Genomic DNA, 22,712 nt, shown 5'->3' with positions numbered 1-22,712 from the left:
GAAGAAATGGAGTACCCTCATAGTCAACTAAAGAGTTCCAAATGTAGTACTTGAGTGCAATCTCAAAAACAACAGAATGATCTCAGTTTGCTTCCAAGGCAAACCGTTCAGTACCACAGTAATCCACATCTATGTCCCGACCAAAGAAGCTGAAGCTGATCAGTTCTATCAAGACCTCCTAGAACTAACACCAAAAAAAGAAGTCCTGTTTATCATAGGGGACTGGAATGTGAAAGCAGGAAGTCAAGAGATAACTGGAGTTTGGTCTTAGAGTATAAAATGAAGCAGGGGAAAGGCTAATAGAATTCTGCCAAGGGAACTCACTGGTCATAGCAAACACCCTTTTTCAACAACACAAGAGACGACTTTACACATGGACATCATCAAATGATCAATACTGAAATCAGATTGATTGTATTTTTTGTAGCGGATGATGGAGAAGCTGTATATAGTCAGCAAAAACAAGACCTGAAGTTGACTGTGGCTTAGATCATCAGCTCCTTATAGCGCAATTCAGGCTTAAACTAAAGAAAGCAGGGAAATTCATGAGGCTAGTCAGGTACAACTTAAATCAAATCCCGTGAATATACAGTGGGGGTGACAATAGATTCAAGGGATTAGATCTAGTAAACAGAGTGCCTAAAGAACTATGGACAGAGGTTTGTAACAGTGTACAGGAGGCAACAAACAAAATCATCCCAAAGAAAAAGAAATGTGAGAAGGTAAAGTGGTTGTCTGAGGAGGCTTTACAAATAACTGAGGAAAAAAGAGCAACAAAAAGCAAAGGAGAAAGGGAAAGGTACACCAATACTAAATGCAGACTTTCAGAGAACAGCAAGGGGATACAAGAAGGCCTTTTTCAATGAACAATGTAAAGAAACAGAGGAGAAAACAGACAGGGAAAGACCTGAGATCTCTTCAAGAAACTGGAGATATCAAAGGCACATTTTATCCAAAGATGGGCACAATAAAGGACAGAAATGGTAAAGATCTAATAGAAGCAAAAGAGATCAAGAAAAGATGGCAAGAATACACAAAAGAACCGTTTAAAAAAGACCTTAATGACCCTGATAACCACGATGGTTTGGTCACTCACCCAGAGCCAGACATTGTGGAGTATGAAATTAAGAGGGCCTTAGGAAGCACTGCTGCCAATAAAGCAAGTGGAGGTGATGGAATTCCAGCAGGCTATTTAAAATCCTAAAAGATGACGTTATTAAAGTGTTACACTCAATATATCAGCAATTTTGGAAAACCCAGAAGTGGTCACAGGACTGAAAAGTTCAATCTTCATCCCAATTCCCAAGAAAGGCACTACTAAAGGATGTTCAAACTACCAGACAATTGCACTCATCTCCCATACTAATAAGGTTATGCTCAAAATCCTTCAAGCCAGGCTTCAGCATTATGTGAACCAAGAATGTTCAGTTGTTCAAACTAGGTTTAGGAAAGGCAGAGGAACCAGAGATCAAATTGTCAACATTCACTGTATCATACAGAAAGCAAGAGAATTCCAGAAAAACATCTACTTCTGTTTCATTGACTATGCTAACACCTTTGATTGTGTGGATCATTAAAAAACTGTGGAAACTCTTAAGGGGATGGGAATACCAGACCATCTTACCTGTCTCCTGAAAAACCTGTTTGTGGGTCAAGAAGCAATTGTTAGAACCTTATATGGAACAACAGACTGCTTCAAAATTGAGAAAGGAGTATGACAAGGCTGTTTATTGTCACCCTGTTTATTTAACTTATATACAGAGCACATCATGTGAAATGCTGGGATGGATGAGTTACAAGCTGGAATCAAGATTGCCAGGAGAAATATCAACAACCTCAGATATGCAGATACCACTTTAATGGCAGAAAGTGAAGAGGTACTAAAAAGGTCTTCTGATGAGGGTGGAAGAAGAGAGTGGAAAAGCTGGCTTAGAACTCAATATTAAGAAAACTAAGATCATGGCATCCAGTCCCATCACTTCATGGCAAACAGAAGGGAAAAACATGGATGCAGTGACAGATTTCCTCTTCTTGGGCTCTAAGACTGCTGCAGATGGTGACTGCAGCCATGAAATAAGAAGACAATTGCTTCTTGGCAGGAAAGCTATGACAAACCTAGACAGTGTATTAAAAAGCAAAGACATCACCTTGCCGACAAAGGTCTGTATAGTGAAAGCTATGGTTTTTCCAGCAGTCATGTACGGATGTGAGAGATGGATCATAAAGGAGGCTGAGTGCCAAAAAATTGATGCCTTCGAATTGTGGTGCTGGAGAAGACTCTTGAGAGTCCCTTGGACTGCAAGGAGATCCAACCAGTCCATCCTAAAGGAAATCAACCCTGAATATTCATTGGAAGGAGTGATGCTGAAGCTGAAGATCCAATACTCTGGCCACCTAATACGAAGAGACAACTCATTAGAAAAGACCCTGATGCTGGGCAGGAGCTAAAGGGGGTGACAGAGGATGAGGTTGGATGGCATCACTGATTCAGTGGGCATGAACTTGGGCAAACTCCAAGAGATAGGGAGGGACAGGAAAGCCTGGTGTGCTGCAGTACATGGGGTCACTAGTGTTGGACACAACTTGGCAACTGAACAAAAACAACAAACACAACAAAAAAGTAAAATCCACAAACCCAGGGTGCCAGCTGTCACAGTGCCCTTCAGCTGGAAATTTACCCTTCACTGCCCTGCTCAAGACCCTGGGGCTGGACAGTGCACACATCATGCATGCCAAAGACAAAGAACTCCCCTACTGTGAGGTTTGTCTTATAGCACACCTATGTACCGAAACTTTTTTCTGAGCATTTGTGTACATGTATGTGCAGACACAGAGCAAAACCAACAGGTCCCATATTCCAGAGAATACAGCAGCTACAGACATGGAAGAAAAATGACAAATTCTTGCAACTAATCTATGTTTTTAGGCACAGCACCTAAATGCTACAGGCCTTAATTTTCTTTTGAAACATGACAGACCACAAGGTCATATCCCTCCACATATTTAATTATCTCATATGAATCCTTAAATTCAAATTTTTCCCAGATCTTTATGATGTTTATCTCAGATGTTTATTTATTTTATGCACAAAAACAAATGGTTCTGCTTAGGTTATTCAACGGTGATTTCATTTATAATGTCACTTTCTTTTTAATGCACCAAATACTTTACTTAATCTATCTACTTAATGTCTCTTCATGACTTCTGTAAGTGTCCTAAGTTTTAGAAGACTGGTGAAGCAGAGAACAGCAATGCTCTTTAATAACTCAATAAAAACAATCCTATAGACATAAAGATTAACTGAACTGAGCTGCAATAAAATAAGGTCAAATTGAACATTACTAATATACAGTTTGTAATATCATCACCACATCATACCTGTTTATATTTCTGGAGTGGCTTCCTTTCATGTAATTTTTTATCTATATATTTCTTATTTGTTAACGGTATTCCATATTTAGCAGCAGGCTTTGTAATTTTCTGAGCAGACATAATAGAAGCCAAGCTTTGTCCTGAAGCTGGTCTTTTAGCTACATGAGAAAATAATACAAAGAATTATTTTCAGAGTTCTTAGTGTTAAATCTTCAATTTCAAAATTCTTCAACACAGAACTTTTTCATGTTCATAATCACTGACAGTGTTCAGTTTGAGACCCTTCACTAAACATCTCCTTCACTCCTTACCACGTATCAATGCCTTCATAGTGACTATTTTACACTAAAGCCACTTTCTGAAAGAAGCAAGAAGCGACACTCCTCTAAGATGCTGAAATTTCTCATATAGAAAAAGCACACCTCTAAAACTGATGGTGGATGATGATTGTACACGTCTGTGAATATACTAAAGCACACTGAATCATTGACTTTAAATGGGTAAACTGAATTTTATGTGGGTTACATTTTAATAAAGACGTTAAAAATAAATTTTATAAAGAATTTTCCATATCTTAGAAATTACTCTCAAAATCAGAACATAAACTTCAAGAGCAACTGTTAAGCAATAATTCCATCACTATGAGAATTAATATTTGCTTCTTATATAGTCTGAGTAATGCCTGCACCTACAGACCCTCTGAAAAACAGGTACTTTAAAAGAATCACTATAGCTTAGGGTCCCAGGAAACGAGTACATTTATGCACTGCTGGTAGGTGTAGAAACTGGTCAAGATGTTCAGAGAACAACGTATATCAAGAACAATGTTTACAGGGGCTCTGTATCAATCTAGAGGGGTGGGATGGGGAGGGAGGTGGGAGGGAGATTTAAGAGGAGGGGATATCTGTATACCTATGGCTGATTCATGTTGAGGTTTGACAGAAAACAACAAAATTCTGTAAAGCAATTATCCTTCAATTAAAAAATAAATTACAAAAAGGACAATGTTTATTAATTGATGTCAAAAAACTAATCAGAGAACCACAAAAATATATACACATTCAGCATTATATATCAATATTAAACTTTTACTGAAGCCTAGACAGGGTTTAGTCTTAGAACAATGGCAAACTGAAGATAAACTGTTAAGACTAAAGTAATGAAAATGGAAGTCTACACTTCACATTCCTCAAAGAGACTGCTGCTGCTAAGTCGCTTCAGTCGTGTCCGACTCTGCGACCCCATAGACGGCAGCCCACCAGGCTCCCCTGTCCCTGGGATTCTCTGGGCAAGAATACTGGAGCGGGCTGCCGGTTCCTTCTCCAATGCGTGCATGCATGCTAAGTCGCTTCAGTCATGTCCAACTCTGTGTGACCCCACAGACGGCAGCCCACTAGGCTCCCCTGTCCATGGGATTCTCCAGGCAAGAATACTGGAGTGGGTTGCCATTTCCTTCTCCCTCAAAGAGACTAAAGGAGGTCAAAGAGTCCCAGCTGCATTAAGGAAAGTGAAAGTGAAGTCGCTCAGTCGTGTCCGACTCTTCGAGACCCCATGGACTGCAGCCTACCAGGCTCCTCCGTCCATGGGATTTTCCAGGCAAGAGTACTGGAGTGGGATGCCATTAGGTCTTCCTGAAGTCCTTTCCTCCCTGACTCCTTCTCCCTGCTCAGCCCTACTCCCCACCCAGTCTGCCCTCCACCCCAGGGTTATACCCTGTCTGAGAACCACGTGATCGATCTCTGCCAACCACTATGCTTCTTCTTTAGGAGGGGAATGGAGAAAAAAATTTAACTAGGAGTTTACAAGGAAATACTACCATTAAGCTCTGTTCTTCAAAGAATGTTTAACTGCATTAGAAAATGATCAAGATATAATATTGTGAATTAAAAAAAAAATCTTTCTTTATAACACAACCCCAATTTCCAATCATTATGCATCTGTTATTGAAATATATATACCAAATAAATGTATTAAGAGTAGGGTAATTTTTATTTCTTCTTTTTGATTTTTATAATGACATATTACTCAATTTAGTGAATGCTTATAAAAATAAAAGCAACATTAGCCATTTGACTGGCAGTTTATATTCACAATTAACATGTGTAGAAGACCTGAGAATAAGTTTTTCTAAACACATACTTCAATTGTAATGTGACAGGAATTAGGAAATGTGAGGAAAAAAATTTTGCCTCTGAGAATTGTAAGCTTCTTTTCGAAGACAGGTACACAGCCACACCACTGGAACCTGGCTGCATATATTAACATAACCACATGCGTGCCAGAAAAGGGGCAAGAGGCACCAAAGCACAAACAGGAGGGGTCCCAGGAGACCACAGGAACAGTACCCTGCACCCCCTAGAGAAGAAGGAGGGCTACTCAGCTCTCATCTGGCTTCTGAGTATTCCCCACTTCAGAGGTGCGCCTCCCAGGAGGAGGAAGCTTCCTGCCAGGAAGGGAGTCCACAAGGGGCTCGACAGCTCCTATGTTAGCACCTTGAGTCACACACTCCTCCAGCCAGCTCCTCCCACTAGGGTACCCCGCTCCACTGCCTGGGAGGCTCACCCACTGGGAAGACCGTGCTGACCCAGGGATTCCTGTCTGTGTGACAAGGAGGCTTTGATGAAGATGTGACTTGTCATGAGACAAGAGCGCCAGGAGGGACATGCTGACCCTGCCTTGTGTCTGTCTCATGAATGTGGTTCCTACTGGGCTGACTGTCAGGATGGCCAGCTTCTGTCGGCTTAGAGGTGTTTAAGAAGAGCTGACACATCTGGCCTTCCCAAGAGCACATTGCCACTCCATGTCCAGCTGTTATGGACTCAAGCTTTATGATATGGAATTCATTTTTATTAATGTATTTATACTCACAATGGAGTAAGACATGCAAAGCATTATGCTTAAAAAACCACAATCTTCAAGTCTTAATAACTTCCACGGATTTCAGAAATCCATCTGAAATCATTCCATGGGGAATAAATGATTTCCCTCTCAAAAAGATATATACATAAACAATATATAACCATGCTGATAATCCAAAAAATACTCCACTGCTGATGTCCCATATTTAAAAGAATAATTATCCTTGCTAAGGTGTCTGACTTCACACCGATTTACTTTTAAAGTATTTTACAATATTAAATATTTCTTAAAGAAAATTATTTTACATAAAGATTTGCACTGGAGCTTCCCTGGTGGTACAGAAGATAAGAATCTGCCTGTCAATGAAGAGGACATGGGTTTTATCTGTGGTCGGGGAAGATTCTACACACCTCGGGGCAACTAAGCCCATGCTCCACAACTACTGCTGCAACTAAAGCCAGTGAGACCCAGTACAATCAAAAACTTAATAAAAAATTAATTAAAAAAAAGTATTTGCACTTAGGGCATTATATAACATTTCATAACAATATTCTCAGAATATAAGCTGAACACTTGAATAAGAAATAAGATTTCAAAACAGAATTCATTTAAATGAAGGCAGATAAAACGGAAACTTTGTTATTAACTCATCACATATAATTAAAAATTTTTAGATTCATTTCCTCTGGATTAGATTTATCATACAACTACCCCAACTTATTTTATCTACAAATATCTCCAATATAATTAGTATCAAACACATACTGTTTTTGATTATCACAAACACAGGAAAGGATTCATGTTAAATTCCACTTACCTGGTAGAGGTTGTGCTCCAAACTTGGAAAATGTTTTTAGACAAAATTCTTCTGCAATAAGCTTAAATTGAAAGAGGTGGGGAGAAAAGTTAGAAAAGATATGAAATTTTCAATTAAAAAAATACCTAGCCATTAATCAGAATACATTTTTTTTCTTTTTCAGTTACAATTATGCTGCCAAATAAACTGTACTAAAATCTAAATTGTCCATTCATCAAATTTCTCTTACGTTAATTTCTTCCCAATCTTACCAACTTATTTATCATTTCTCTGGACAAGCTTTCTCCTAGAATTAATCAAATGCAGATATATAGCAGAAAAATCATAAGAAGAACAGAACATTTCTGGTGAAGAATGAAATCTAAGTGGTGGGTACATAACGAGATACCACGTATTTACTAAGCATGTCTGTCAAACACTCTTGTTACTAGTAGCCATCATCTGCCCTCTTTTCTTTCCATGTTACATATTCTATGTATATCAGGCTTGAGTATTTTCTTTTGTTGATGGCTAGCTGAATTCCTGACTCTTTGGAAAAGACCCTGATGCTGGGAAAAACTGAATGTGGGAGGAGAAGGGGACGACAGAGGATGAGATGGTTGGATGGCATCACAGACTCAAAGGACATGAGTTTGAGTAAACTCCAAGAGTTGGTGGTGGACAGGGAGGTCTGGCGTGCTGCAGTCCATGGGGTCACAAAGAGTTGGACACGACTGAGTGACTGAACTGAACTGAGTTGAATTCCAGTGCTTCAGCCTTGAGACTATCTATTTGTCTGTCCTAACTGTTGGTATGGGAAAAAAGAAACTCAGAGAGATTGACTGAAGTCATTCTTTCTTCGACTGTGTGGATCACAATAAACTGTGGAAAATTCTGAAAGAGATGGGAATACCAGATCACCTGATCTGCCTCTTGAGAAATTTGTATGCAGGTCAGGAAGCAACAGTTAGAACTGGACATGGAACAACAGACTGGTTCCAAATAGGAAAAGGAGTACGTCAAGGCTGTATATTGTCACCCTGCTTATTTAACTTATATGCAGAGTACATCATGAGAAACGCTGGACTGGAAGAAACACAAGCTGGAATCAAGATTGCCGGGAGAAATATCAATAACTTCAGATATGCAGATGATACCACCCTTATGGCAGAAAGTGAAGAGGAACTCAAAAGCCTCTTGATGAAGGTGAAAGTGGAGAGTGAAAAAGTTGGCTTAAACTCAACATTCAGAAAACGAAGATCATGGCATCCGGTCCCATCACTTCATGGGAAATAGATGGAGAAACAGTGGAAACAGTGTTAGACTTTATTTTTCTGGGCTCCAAAATCACTGCAGATGGTGACTGCGCCATGAAATTAAAAGACGCTTACTCCTTGGAAGGAAAGTTATGACCAACCTAGACAGCATATTCAAAAGCAGAGACATTACTTTGCCAACAAAGATACGTCTAGTCAAGGCCATGGTTTTTCCTGTGGTCATATATGGATGTGAGAGTTGGACTGTGAAGAAGGCTGAGTGCCGAAGAATTGATGCTTTTGAACTGTGGTGTTGGAGAAGACTCTTGAGAGTCCCTTGGACTGCAAGGAGATCCAACCAGTCCATTTTGAAGGAGATCAGCCCTGGGATTTCTTTTGAAGGAATGATGCTAAAGCTGAAACTCCAGTACTTTGGCCACCTCATGCGAAGAGTTGACCTATTGGAAAAGACTCTGATGCTGGGAGGGATTGGGGGCAGGAGGAGAAGGGGACGACAGAGGATGAGATGGCTGGATGGCATCACTGACTTGATGCACATGAGTCTGAGTGAACTCCGGGAGTTGGTGATGGACAGGGAGGCCTGGCGTGCTGCAATTCATGGGGTCGCAAAGAGTCAGACACGACTGAGCGACTGAACTGAACTGAACTGATTCTTTCTTCTCCAGTAGCTGTCAAAAACAATAGCACACTGCACCATAAATTTGTGCTTGAAAATGTTATTTGTAACAAAGGAGTCTTGTAAAACACCCACACTTCAGAGGTTGTAGCTATGTCCTATATTAGTGGCCTTTAACTGCCAATTTTTAACTGGCTTTCTTGCTTACTAATGTATTCTCTTGGTAGTAACAGTTAAATCCACATTTCTGTTTCCTTAAGATTATTTGCTCATATGGATATTCCGTTAAAAGTCAGAGGATATATGACACTTCCCTCTCATCTCATGAACATTTAAAGTAATAAAACTATGATTTTGCTAGATATCTGATTCATAGAACAGTTTAACAGTGATCATTTAAATCAACAAAGGTCACACAAGTTATATAAGATAATTCCACTTTCAGGTGACCATGCTGCTGCTGCTAAGTCATTTCAGTCACGTCTGACTCTGTGCGACTCCAGAGACGGCAGCCCACCAGGCTCCCCCGTCCCTGGGATTCTCCAGGCAAGAACACTGGAGTGGGTTGCCACTTCCTTCTCCAATGCATGAAAGTGAAAAGTGAAAGTGAAGTTGCTCAGTCGTGTCCAACTCTTAGTGACCCCATGCACTGCAGCCCACCAGGCTTCTCCGTCCATGAGATTTTCCAGGCAAGAGTACGGGGTACCAATACTAACTGACTTGAGACAGATTTTTGATAAATCGTGTTCAATTAAAATTCAACTCAACATGGGGAGGGAGGAGGGAGGAGGGTTCAGGATGGGGAACACATGTATACCTGTGGCGGATTCATTTTGATATATGGCAAAACCAATACAATATTGTATTGTTAAAAAATAAAAATAAAAAATAAAAAAATTCAACTCAACAAGTATTTATTATACACCTGTATGCAAGTAGTAGAGGAGGAATCATGAGTCAGCAATCTATTATATATACATATACATGCCCACACACAGTGGTTTGCAATCATCTTCTACTACAGAAAGAGCAATTATAAAGATAATATACTTATATTAGCATAGTAAAGTGATATATTGATAATACTTAACATATATTGGGTATACTGAGTACTTAATAAGTATTATACACTAAGCACTTCACAAGCATTATCATTTTTGACTCTGATTACCACTTCAAGGCATTATTAATTAGATACATTTATAATCCCATTGTTCACAGGTGAGGAAAGGGAGGCAGACAAATGTTGAATAGTCTTACCATTAGAAACCCAAGAAGACAGAGAATATAGAAAGATGGATACCAGGGGCCAGGGCGAGGTGGAGGGGAGTTACTGATTAATGGGTATAGACTCAGTTTTCTAAGAGGAAGAGAGACCTGGAAATGGATGAGGTGACAGGTGCACAGAACTATGAACGCATTTAATTGTACACTCAAAACTGGTGATATTAATAATTTTATCTTATATCTATTTTACCAGAATTAAAAAAACAAAACCAGAAAACAAAACAACAGAAACTGAAAAGACAGAGGAATAACTTTGTGATATTTTGACTAAGAAATACATACTTGGTAAGCACTCAGTTTCTGGCACACAGCTCCTAAAATCCTTGAAATTTCCTTAGTGGGAAGCACATAAAGGTGCCTTTTGTTGTTCAAAACAAGCCCTTTTGAGACACACCAAAATTTTGTTAATGAGATGACATTTGGAAAGCACCTAAGGATGGAAGCTGGTTGCCAGGGAAACCAACTCCCTGATTAGAGGGTTAAAAGTTCCAATGTCACTGCCCTCCCCTAACCAGGAGAGGAAAGGAGCTGGAACCAATCACGAAGGACCAAAGATTTACTAATCATGCCTACTAATGAAGACTCCATAAAAAACCAGGGAAAAGGTTCAGAGAGCTTCTGAAATGGCAAACATTCAAGGGGGGACCCCAGTTCCTGCACTTAGGATGACTCCAGACCTCACCATTATGTACCTTTTTTCCTGGCCATTCACCTACATGCTTTATAATAAACTGGTGAGTGGAAGTAAATTTCTCCAAGTCTTGTGAGCTGCTCCAGCAAGCATATGTTTTACTATATGCTTTATAATGAACTGGTGAATGGAAGTAAATTTCTCCGAGTCCTTTGAGCTGTTCCAGCAAGCACATCAATGGAACCAGAGGTAGGGGTCATGGGAACCTGACACATAAACCGGATGGTCAGAAGCACAGGTGACAACCTGCCACTTATGGCTTCTGAAGTGGGGGTGGTCCTGTGGGAGAGACTGAGCCCTTGAACTGTAGGATCTGATGCCACATCCGGGTACATAGGGTCAGGACTCAACTGAATTCTGCCTGATGTATAAAAACTGCTATACACATGGTGACGAGAGGTGTCAGAAGTTATGCAGTGTTAAGAGGAAACAGACGAGGAATGCAAATGCACAACTGGAAAGCAAACAGGAAGGGGAAGAGTAGCAGGAAAACAGAAAGGAAAGTGACTCCAGCACAGCTGGGAAAGGCACGCACCCCCCAGAGCTGCAAAGAGCTCTCCTCCAAACAAAAGAGGCCACACCCCAGTCAAGCTCCACAACCCTCCTGCTCAATTTAACTACAAAAAAAAAAAAAAATACCTGAGGGGAGAGAAACTTTTCAATGCGTTTGGCTATAAAACCTTTCTCCAATATGGAGTTGACTGATGGTCTATCCCTAGGATTTCTTTTAAATAACTGAGAGAGTAAACTGCGGAGATCGTAAGAATAATGCAAAGACACGGGTGGAAAAGATCCAGATATTATCTTCAGTACCAGGTTCTTCATATTGCCAGCTTCAAACTAAAATTGAGAAAATAAATGAAACATATGAAACATAAGTTGAAAATATGAGTATCAACAATGAGAAATAGAGTTTTTCCTATTAACAAACAACAGAACTGCAACCTTCTTTCTAATATTTTAATCAGCACATGCTCTCCAGAGCAAGATTCACTTGGTTATTTACAAACACATTTAAAAGAAAATACCAGTTCTCATGAAATGGTATAACCTGCTCTAAGATTAACTTTTACATATTCAAAAAACTGAAAGATGGAAGACATCATTAATCCCAGCTGTACTAATCAGAGTAAAGGGTTTATAAAAGATAACAATTACCAAGGTGGTAAAACAAGCAAACCTGGTACTCTTCATTTAAGATCTGCCTTTCTGTGCCCCTGCTGTAGCAACTAGAATAGGAAATTAACTAGAGAACTAAAAGCCTTTGGGGAAAATGAAATAAATAAAGGTATTAATTAATTTCCTTTTATACATTGCTCATTATTATTATTAAAAATAATTAAAAAATTGTGTGATGCTCCCAAAAGCCATATGGAGTCATCAACATGGCAAGTATTCCAAAGGGGAATATAAACCTTATCAATGGAAACATATATTTTAGGATTAAACACAATATAAACTCTAACTGAAGTGGGGGAAAAAAAGGTGGGCAGTTTAAAATCTAAAAGGATTTTAGATTTTGAGAGTAAAATTAAGCTTTTGAGATTTCAGTTAAAATGGTATAGAACAGTTGTACACTTATGTTAAAATAGTATGAAGTAGGCAATGGTAATTATACAAAGTATAAAAGAGTTCTCTTAAATGTTGAGTTCTCCTAGCACATAAAATATGATATTGTTTATTAAGATGTGAGTACAATTCAATCGTCTAGAAATGTCTATGTACCTAAGAAGGAATCCTAAATGCAGAAACAGGTTATTACTCTATTTCTTCACTACAGTGAAATTTCACTTATCTCTCAAATGATAAGCTCTTCATAAAATAAAGATTAATGATTCACTGAGCTTCATGTGTCCACTGAAGGGTAAATAACTCCAAAGTACAGAAGCAACAGTGACAGAACAATGCAAATGAAAAGACTTTTTAAAATAGGTTTAGGGAATTCCCTGACAGGTCCAGTGGTTATGACTTTGCATTCACAGTCATGAGCCAGCGTTCAATTCCGTGGTCAGAAACTAAGATTCCATAGTGGCAAGGTGCAGCCAAAAAAAAAAAAAAACCAAATAAATAAAAATATATAGATTTAGACCTAAATCACTAGATGTCACAGAAAAACTGACCAATTTTTTAAAATGTAGATCTAATATCTACCACGTCATAGCACTTTGGCAGTCTATGCTCTTTTCCTTAAGAAAAATAAAATCTTAAGGTAATACAATGGGAGACAATGCAACCATGAAAAAACACAGCAAAAAAAAAAAAAAAATTCAAATAACATCAGGCAATAAAGATAGGCTAGAAAATTGCTTATACAACACAACAAAACTTATGAAGGAAAAAAAACAAAAATGGAACTCATTTTATAAATTATTCTAGAAGAAAGTTGGGAAAGAAACAATTTACAAGCAGACATTACTGACTAGAGCAATCACTTCTGATATTTATTCACTTCCTTAGGGTTTTATTTATTCCCTTAAGTTTTCTGTAATAAAAATGTGTTACTATTTAATCAGTAGAGGAAGCATTTTTAAAAAGCAAGATTTTAATATGGAAAATGATTAAAACTGAACCTACTTAAAACAAGAACTTCCCCTTTTCGGTAAATTATGTGCCACCTAAAAAGTAAAAATTTTAAAATACTCTGAATTAAAGACTACTTGCATCAGTAAAATCACCTCTCCCTAAATATGCTGAAAACTGTTCTTTAGATAATTTCAATTCTAAAGTCAAATAATTTGGATGTTTTGAGAAAAATTACTAAAATGAAATTAATAGTCTGTTAAGCCAAAATATCAAATTCATTATGCAAGTTTAACATTTAAAAGATAGCAGATTTGTCTTTAGAAATACTTTTCTAGAATGAAGTATGATATATGATATTATAACAACATATATAACCATGCATATGTGATATATGCACACATGTTAAGGGAAAACTGGTTTACATTTACATCTCAGAAAATACTGAGAACTTTACAAACCAACAGAGAAGAGTAATTCCTAGTACAAGTGGGTCATCTGATAGATGGCAAATGAGTTTTTTTAAACAAATATTATAGGGTTTTTTTTACATAATTTGTAAAATAGTTCACAAACTTCTACTTACTGCATGTTTAAGTGTGCACATCTCATAAAGGACACACCCCAGAGCCCAAATATCACTAGAAAACAGAAAAATGAGAGATCTCCAAGAATCAGAAATTACTTTAAAAGATTTTCACTTTAAGAAGACAAAGCAGCTTGAAAATATTTTGCAAAAATACAGGTTCCATAAAACGTGTTCTTTCAAACTTAAAATTTCAACCATAACTAATGACAAAAGCAGTTATCCCAGATTAGAAAAGTAAGTTGCCTAAATAATTACTTTAAGTATCATTAACAAAACAATATTTAAACAAAATCAGTAAATTTCAGATGTTTCAGTTTTCTTATTTTGCAAAAAATCAAAATGCTTTATTTAATCATTTGCAAAATACAATTTCTTAAATATTATAAAGTAAAATACTGCTTTAATGAAGAAAATATTCATTTACTAAAAGTAAATCTGAAACAAATCTGTGACAACCAACTAAAAAATATTAAAGAGTAAATACATTAATTTATTTTCTAATTTCAAGACTTACAGTATCATCTTTATCCACAGTCTCTTCTGCTTTTTTATCTTAAATAAACAGATATTTTTATAACTAAAAGGCTATTTCTATTTTTAAGAGAGAAAAAAAAAAAAAAAAACCCTCACAATTCAGAGCCACAAGTCAAAAAAACCAAAAACCACTGCTTTTGGAAGTTGAATGTACTGGAAAAGAATAAAGCCCATTATTGAAATCCTAAAGTTATCTACCCAATCTCTCACAAAAATCTACAAAGTCAAAATGTAACCCCCAAATCTGTTTAATTTTAAGATTTCACTAAAATAAAAAAGTAAATGTAAAAAGCCTTTAGTAACTTGAACATGTTATAAACTAAAAGCTATAAATAAAAACATTAATGCTGCTGCTGCTGCTGCTGCTGCTAAGTCACTTCAGTCATGTCCGACTCTGTGCGACCCCATACACGGCAACCCACCAGACTCCCCGTCCCTGGGATTCTCCAGGCAAGAACACTGGAGTGGGTTGCCACTTCCTTCTCCAATGTATGAAAGTGAAAAGTGAAAGGGAAGTCGCTCAGTCATGTCCGACTCTTAGCGACCCCATGGACTGCAGCCTACCAGGCTCCTCCGCCCGTGGGATTTTCCAGGCAAGAGTCCTGGAGTGGGGTGCCATTGCCTTCTCCGAAAAACATTAATGATCTTATTAATAAAATTCTTTAAGAAACATCTGGGAAAATATGAATTTACAAGCATAATTAATGATGTTTATCCACTACAGTTTTAAAGCATTTTTTTCATAAAATCAATTTTATATAAAATTCTCCAAGGAATGATTAAATCCATTTCAAATTTAAAGACTAATATTTTCATAACTGAATCACCCAAAAGACACTGAAACTGCATTAACATGTAAAATTACTTTAGCTCAAAGAAAATGCTGCTCTCCTTTAGAATATCCACTAGTAAAACACTCCATGGACTTGACTGATCATCGTAACTGATTTAAATACATTGCTCAGATGATGCTCTCATCCCTTCTGCTCAGGTCTGAAATACAGTTTCCCTACCCTCAAAAGAAAAGGGGGGCAGGGTGGATAGCAATCCTGAATACATGCATTATTGCCAGTCACCACCTCCTTTTAGCCTTGTAGGGTGCTTTCAAAACTAAGGTGAATGTTTCTGGGTTGGGATTTTTAAATGTGTGTGTGTGAGAGAAAAGAAAAGGTAACTGGAATTCAGTGGCAGAATTCGTCTTCCTGACACACACACTATTCAATCTGTTAGCCATACTATGACTCAGTGATTAGGCATTTGGACTTGGAAGTCAGATGCCTGGGACTATAAAGTCACATCACCTCTCTCTGCATTTGTTTTCCTTCTAAGGAAAGAAGGAATGACAAATACCTACAACTCACAAGGCTACTGTGAAGATAAAAAGAGTTTATATATACAGTGCATTTAAAACAGTATCTGGTATATAGCAAGTGTTCAATAAATATCAATTATTGTAATTCAATAGGAGGTAACTATTATGAAAAGAAAGACAAAGAAAGCACTGTTTCCCATTATAACTTAGATAAGAAAGTAATTCTTTCTATAGTTCCTTCAGCAAGAGAGTGAAATAGCTTCTTTACAATTCCCCTCATTATACATTAAAAAAGTATATATACATATGAATACATACATATGTGCACATATGTCCCTTAATGATTTTAGAATAATATTCTGAAACCCAATATAGTATAACAACGAAAGATTTAAAGAAAATATTATACGACATGAAATAAGTATCATTTTAAATACCTTTTATTATTATAAGGTTTATTTTCACAGATTTCAGGTGACAAGTAGTATGGGGTCCCTATGCAAGTTCGAGCCAGCTCTACAGTACTAGAACAAAAAGAGAATTATTGGAGAAACTTAAGATACTTAAAGATATTATAAATTATCACAAGTATACCACCATGAATTAAAACTTCACTGAAGACATTGTATCAAACCAAAATTTACCTATTAAGAACTCTAGCGATTCCAAAATCTCCAAGTTGTATTGTTCCATCTCTGGTTAAAAATATGTTCTGTAAAAGAGATGGAAAAAAAACAGAAATATTGTTACAGTCCAGTCTTTGCCCAAGACAATGCTGACCCAATGTCCGAATCTACTTAGAAGTTAGTAGTGACAGAAAAAACATACCTGTGATTTTATGTCTCGATGAAGAATTTTTCTATCATGTACATGTTTTAGGGCCAAACATATCTGTACAAACCAGTCCAAAATCTAGGGGGGATAAACCAGATTATTTCTTTAAAAGTTTATATTTCACATTAGTCTTTCCTTGTTCATTAAAAGAACTCAGGAATATCTGGGGAAGAGAGGATCTAAATCCTTAAAAAAAAAAGTTATAATTTTTAATTTCATCATAATTAATGTCATTTACATCAGGTAGATATTCAAATCAACAGTCACATTACATGCAGTACACACACTCCATTTAAATGTAAGAACTGCTTCTAAAGCATATTTTATAAATCAGAATTAATATGGAAAGAAATTTTCAGAGAAGAATGAAAAATGGAAATACTTTATATTTTAGGATAGTATGATGGTGAGTGACTTTTCTTTGTTGTTAAATATACCACTTTTCTACAAAAGTAAAAATCACGAGAGGGAAAAAAATCAAGCTGAACTACTGGAAGACACCTCGGACTTCTTTCTCACCCTACATTCATCACATATAAATACACACTCTGCAGCTGGCCACTTGGAAGTAAAAAAGCTGTATTTCTACCTCGCTTCTAACACCAAAAAAACAAAAAAAGAAAATCCAAGTAGATGGCACTTTTAAAAATGAAAAAATTAAAGTACAAAGTGAGGAAGAAAACAGAGGCTGATTTTCTATAATATCTTTGACTGACACAGGACTCTCAAAACATGATACCAAACCCACAAGTCACAAGAAAAGTTGCCAACATAAATTATAAAACATCTCATGAGAGCAGAAATGTGACTGCAGTGCTGGAGTATGCAGCCAAAACTCAGTCAGCACCTGTAGTTATAAAGAAACACATGTATAAAAAATAAGCTTTGAATGACTTCTCAACAACATTCGTGGATTAAGACCCAATCGCCTATATGCCAACTCACCTGGTCCTCTTGAAACAAAATGCCCTTCTGAGCATTTATTCTTTTGAACAGATCCCCTCCTTCACAGTAATCCATTACAATGTAGAGAGAGCCATTTTCTACAAAATATAAACATTACATTTCTTTTTTAAAATGTTTATTGAAAGCATAGCTATATTAAAAGTACCTAAAGGTTAACTGAACTGTGGTGTTGGAGAACACTCTTGAAAGTCCCTTAGACTACAAGGAGAATCAAACCAGTCCATCCTAAAGGAAATCAGTCCTGAATATTCATTGGAAAGACTGATGTTGAATTGAAACTCAATACTTTGGCCACCTGATGTGAAGAACTGACTCATTAGAAAAGATCCTGACCCTGATGCTGAGAAAGACTGAAGGTGGGAGGAGAAGGGGATGACAGAGGATGAGACGGCTGGATGGCATCACCAAGTCAACGGACATGAGTTTGAGCAAGCTCCGGGAGTTGGTGAAGGACAGAGAAGCCTGGTGTGCTGCGGTCCATGGGGTCACAAAGAGTCAGACACGACTGAGCAACTGAACTGAAAGGTTTAATAGAAAGCAGCAATTAATTAAATGCGTTCCACTAAACTAAAAACAGAGACACAGAAGAAATGCAAAAGGCAAAGTATGTATACTGGTTGTATAGACTGTGTGATAACTTGAGTTAACAGGCAACTCCATCATTAATGATTTTTCTACCAAGAATACACCAATCCAGTGGAGATCACTGGATGTCCACACTGACATAAACATATCTGGAATATGTACAAAATGCAGAGAGATATATATGATTTCACTTAATAGATATAACTTCTTAAACATCATCTTAAAAAAACAGATTTTTCCACGCATTTGTCAGAAATAGGTAATCTTGGTTTCCAGTTGACAATTACTTTTCACCTTTGTTTCATGCACTTAATTAAATGTCAAATAAACACAGTAACAGATGCTATGACTCAAACGAAAGACAGTCTCTACGCCCAGGGAACTCTCTTTTTCTACCTCTGTGAACAATATAAAGATGGGGCACTTCCCTAATCACCTTTATGCTTTAGTCCACAGAAAAAAAGACATCCATGACCCTTCCAGGGGTAGACAGGACAAGAAGGACACCTCTCATCCTTCTCCCCTCTTTCATTCTTCCACAGGAATAGGACTACAGGACCTTTTCCCCAGCAGGAGGAGCGGCCAGGGTCACTTGTCACAGCTCAAGGTCAGCCCTCTTGGAGCTCACTTCTCCTGCTGCCTCAGGCTCATAGCCTTACTCTCGGCAGGCTTGGGTGCTGGTCTTTTTACTTTCCATGCCCACATTCTTCCTGGATACACTGCTTCTAATGTGCCAAGGGCTGGGAACCTACACGAAGGAGCTAATTAAGCTGTATAACTGTTTACAATTGATATGAAAAGATCATCCAAATACACATATGAGAAGTCAGTATGTGGAAAAAAATGCAGAAAACCTTATAATCAACTGCTTATAAAAAATATGTATAGAATGTCACCATTTACACAGCATGAGAAACATACATAAAAAATTAAGCATAGTGTGCTATGACTTACATATGCTTAACATTGCTTAGAGTACGTGTGGAAGGAAACTCAAGACAGTAGTAACAATGGGTACCACCAAGAGGTAGAAACAGGTAACTTAAAGAGAAGTAGAAGGCAGACTTTTTACTGTTATGTAACCTTTGAATTCTGTACATTATGCATTTATCAAAAATTAAAACTATTACAAGATTAAAAAAAAAAAGATGTATCTGTGTGTGACAGACACAGACAGAGAGACACAGAGACAGAGAGGACAGGTTAAAGAGGACCTGAGAAAGGAATGGAGAAGCAATCCTGAAGGAAAATACCTGAGTTCTGTAATATTTTCTGTTGCTTAAACATTTACTATTTATTTTGGGATAAATACTAGTTAAACCTAAGGTTAACAGAGAAGTCTTTTCTCCATGAGGGAAATACTAGTCTGTTTTGTACTCCATCATTCAAACATCTGGGTACCAACTATTAATATGTGGCAGGCACTTTGAGTGAGATGCCAGGGATACAGAAATATAAAACACAACCCCTGTCACCAAGGGACTCACACAGCACTGAAGAGACACCCTCCAAACCCCCCCGCCCCCAAAGAATGAACACCTACAAACTGCCTGAAATTGAGGCAAAAAGACTGTTAAGCAAGTGACAAAGCCTTGATGCCTATTAGAAAACAACCAGGAGTTTAACAGAGAACAGGAAGCTTGACCCCTCAGTGAGCACACCTGCAGGAAGGCTAACCTCAAAATTCTAATACTTTTCTCCCTTCATTGCCCCTCACTTGAGAAGCTGAAAATAACCCCAGATCCCCTAACTCCCAGTCTTCCCTAGTACTGAAGTAGTCAGTGACCCTATTTTGCCCACTATGATCTAAGAGGAAATCTGAACAAGCGCTTGTGAGAAACCTGGCTTGACTGGTCCCAGGAACAGACTGCTCTCAGTCCGTTTCTTTAGCATCTTCTGGATGCAGGCGCCGCCTGGAGCTGCAAAGTGTCATCTCAGGACAAGGCTCAGCATTAGGCCTAAAAACGTGTGTATTAAGGATGCCAGAGTAGAAATCAGACAGAGTCTAACCTGTCATATACTCTCTATATGCAGGACTGCCCATCTGTTAGATTTCCTGTTAGGTGAGATCATTAAATATCTTTCTCACTTAACCCAATATTGGCCAGATTTTCTATTATTATTACCCACAGCAAAAAGCAATCCAAATTTAGCCTGAAAGAAAAGGGTTCTTTAAGGAACTAGAGAAGTTGGATTTTGACAGCACCAATGGGGAACAAGTTGAATGCCAACACACAGCTCCATATATGAGGCTTTTTCATTAAAGATACAGGATAAAAAGCAAAGACTGTAGGAAAACAAAGACAAAAATATGAAACCAATTAGAAGATGATAGCTGCAGACAACTAAAGATAGATAGCAATACATGATTCACAGAGTAAACAAACATGTGTAACACAGATACCCAAATATACAGTGACACAAGACTTTCTCAATGATAGCATCAATTTTTAAAATTTATAAATGTTAGGAATATAGACCAAAAGTATCTATTTATCATATTTAATATTAAAATTTAATTATAAATTTATACACTTGGAAATACTTTCAGCCCACTCTCCAATTTTACAAAAAATTTTATCCAAAATTTTCACATTTCTCATCAATATCAATGTCTTTATTGATTCACCTATGTTTTCCCAATACACATGATCTTCATTAACTTTTAACTGAAAAAGAGCACTTTTAAAATGTTTCTGTTGTCAGCAGAATTTTTTCTGTGTCCTAATCCCCATACGCAAAATACTGGGACTTCAAAAATTCATCCTAAAGAATTCATATGCATTATTGTTACAACATAATCATACTGCCATTTGAGTGATTTTAGAAGACTTATAACAGTATCTGATATCTGCAATTATGACACCAATATTAATTTCTTTGATGTCTCTTTTAAAAACTGATTCTGCTGAGGTCCTCTGCTGCTGCTGCTGCTAAGTCGCTTCAGTTGTGTCCGACTCTGTGCGACCCCATAGATGGCAGCCCACCAGGCTCCCCCAACCCTGGGATTCTCCAGGCAAGAACACTAGAGTAGGTTGCCATTTTCTTCTCCAATGCATGAAAGTGAAAAGTGAAAGTGAAGTCGCTCAGTTGTGTCTGACTCTTAGCGACCCCATGGACTGCAGCCTATCAGGCTCCTCCATCCATGGGATTTTCCAGGCAAGAGTACTGGAGTGGGGTGCCATTGCCTTCTCCGGAGGTCCTCTATAAGCACTCAAAATTAACTCAGTTTAGTCTTCTTCCCCAAAAACATTTTGCTATGTAACGTTCTTTAAAAAATTTGAGAGCACATCTTGTAACACGAGAGACTTTACAAGAAAGAATTCATTTGTAATATGACAAATTTTGGAATGTCCTTCCTCATTTTAAGGTATAAACGGATTTTTTTAAAAAATAGTGAGATGAAAACTTTCCTGAAACAAAGGAAAACCACAATCTGCAGGCAGAAAGGGTTCAAAATGTTCCAAGGAAAATGAATCAGAAGTATTAATACTAAGTCATATTCTGCTGAATTTAATTCTGAAGAAAGAATTCTTTGAGAATCAAGAAAAGATAAAGCAAATTATCTTCAAGAAGAAGAGAAGCTTTATGCCGAAGTCAAACTTTTCTATAGAAACATTCAATACCAGAAGACATAATGTGCTTGTGAGGAGGAAAGTATCATTAAAGATACCTATCATGTATAAAAACAAGAGTTAGACACTCTAAGAAATGCAAATAGTAACTGCTTTGAGGGAATACATCATCCATTTGCTCATCATGAAAAAAAACTGATGAAATCCCGACAAGTAGGAGATAAATATCTCTGAAAAGGGGTAACTAAGGTATAAAAGAATTAACAATAAGAATTCACTCTGTCTAAACATAGAATCAAGGCCAAAACAGTCTAAGAATTAAAATTTCAGAACAAAAGATTGTTAGAGATTATGATTTTATTTCAAAATGCTCAAACTACCGCACAATTGCACTCATCTCACACGCTCGTAAAGCTCAAAATTCTCCAAGCCAGGTTTCAACAATATGTGAACCGTGAACTTTCAGATGTTCAAGCTGGATTTAGAAAAGGCAGGGGAACCAGAGATCAAATTGCCAACATCCTCTGGATCATTGAAAAAGCAAGAGAGTTCCAGAAAAATATCTACTTCTGCTTTACTGACTATGCCAAAGCCTTTGACTGTGTGGATCACCACAAACTGTGGAAAATTCTTAGAGATGGGAATACCAGACCACTGGACCTGCCTCCTAAGAAATCTGCATGCAGGTCAAGAAGCAAGAGTTAGAGCTGGACATGAACAACAGACTGGTTCCAAATAGGAAAAGGAGTACGTCAAGGCTGTATATTGTCACCCTGCTTATTTAACTTACATGCAGAGTACCTTATGAGAAATGCCGGGCTGGATGAAGCACAAGTTGGAATCAAGATTGCCGGGAGAAATATCAATAACCTCAGATATGCAGATGATACTACCCTTAT

General features: G+C 37.5%; 1 protein-coding gene across 1 annotated transcript in view; it reads right to left on the bottom strand.

Annotated features, from left to right (window-relative positions):
• The window catches only part of NEK1 (NIMA related kinase 1), a 132,849-nt gene that overhangs the window by 102,936 nt on the left and 7,201 nt on the right, over window positions 1-22,712 (bottom strand). Inside the window, 8 exon segments of the mRNA XM_070376046.1 lie at window positions 3,379-3,530; window positions 7,049-7,109; window positions 11,538-11,738; window positions 14,005-14,059; window positions 16,291-16,377; window positions 16,498-16,565; window positions 16,682-16,765; window positions 17,633-17,730. Coding sequence (XP_070232147.1) covers window positions 3,379-3,530; window positions 7,049-7,109; window positions 11,538-11,738; window positions 14,005-14,059; window positions 16,291-16,377; window positions 16,498-16,565; window positions 16,682-16,765; window positions 17,633-17,730 — 806 coding nt within the window.

Source organism: Bos mutus, chromosome 8 (genome assembly GCF_027580195.1).
Source record: "Bos mutus isolate GX-2022 chromosome 8, NWIPB_WYAK_1.1, whole genome shotgun sequence".
NCBI lineage: Eukaryota > Metazoa > Chordata > Mammalia > Artiodactyla > Bovidae > Bos > Bos mutus.
The sequence above is the reverse complement of the archived record's forward strand: the minus strand, read 5'-3'. Positions and strand labels throughout refer to the sequence as shown.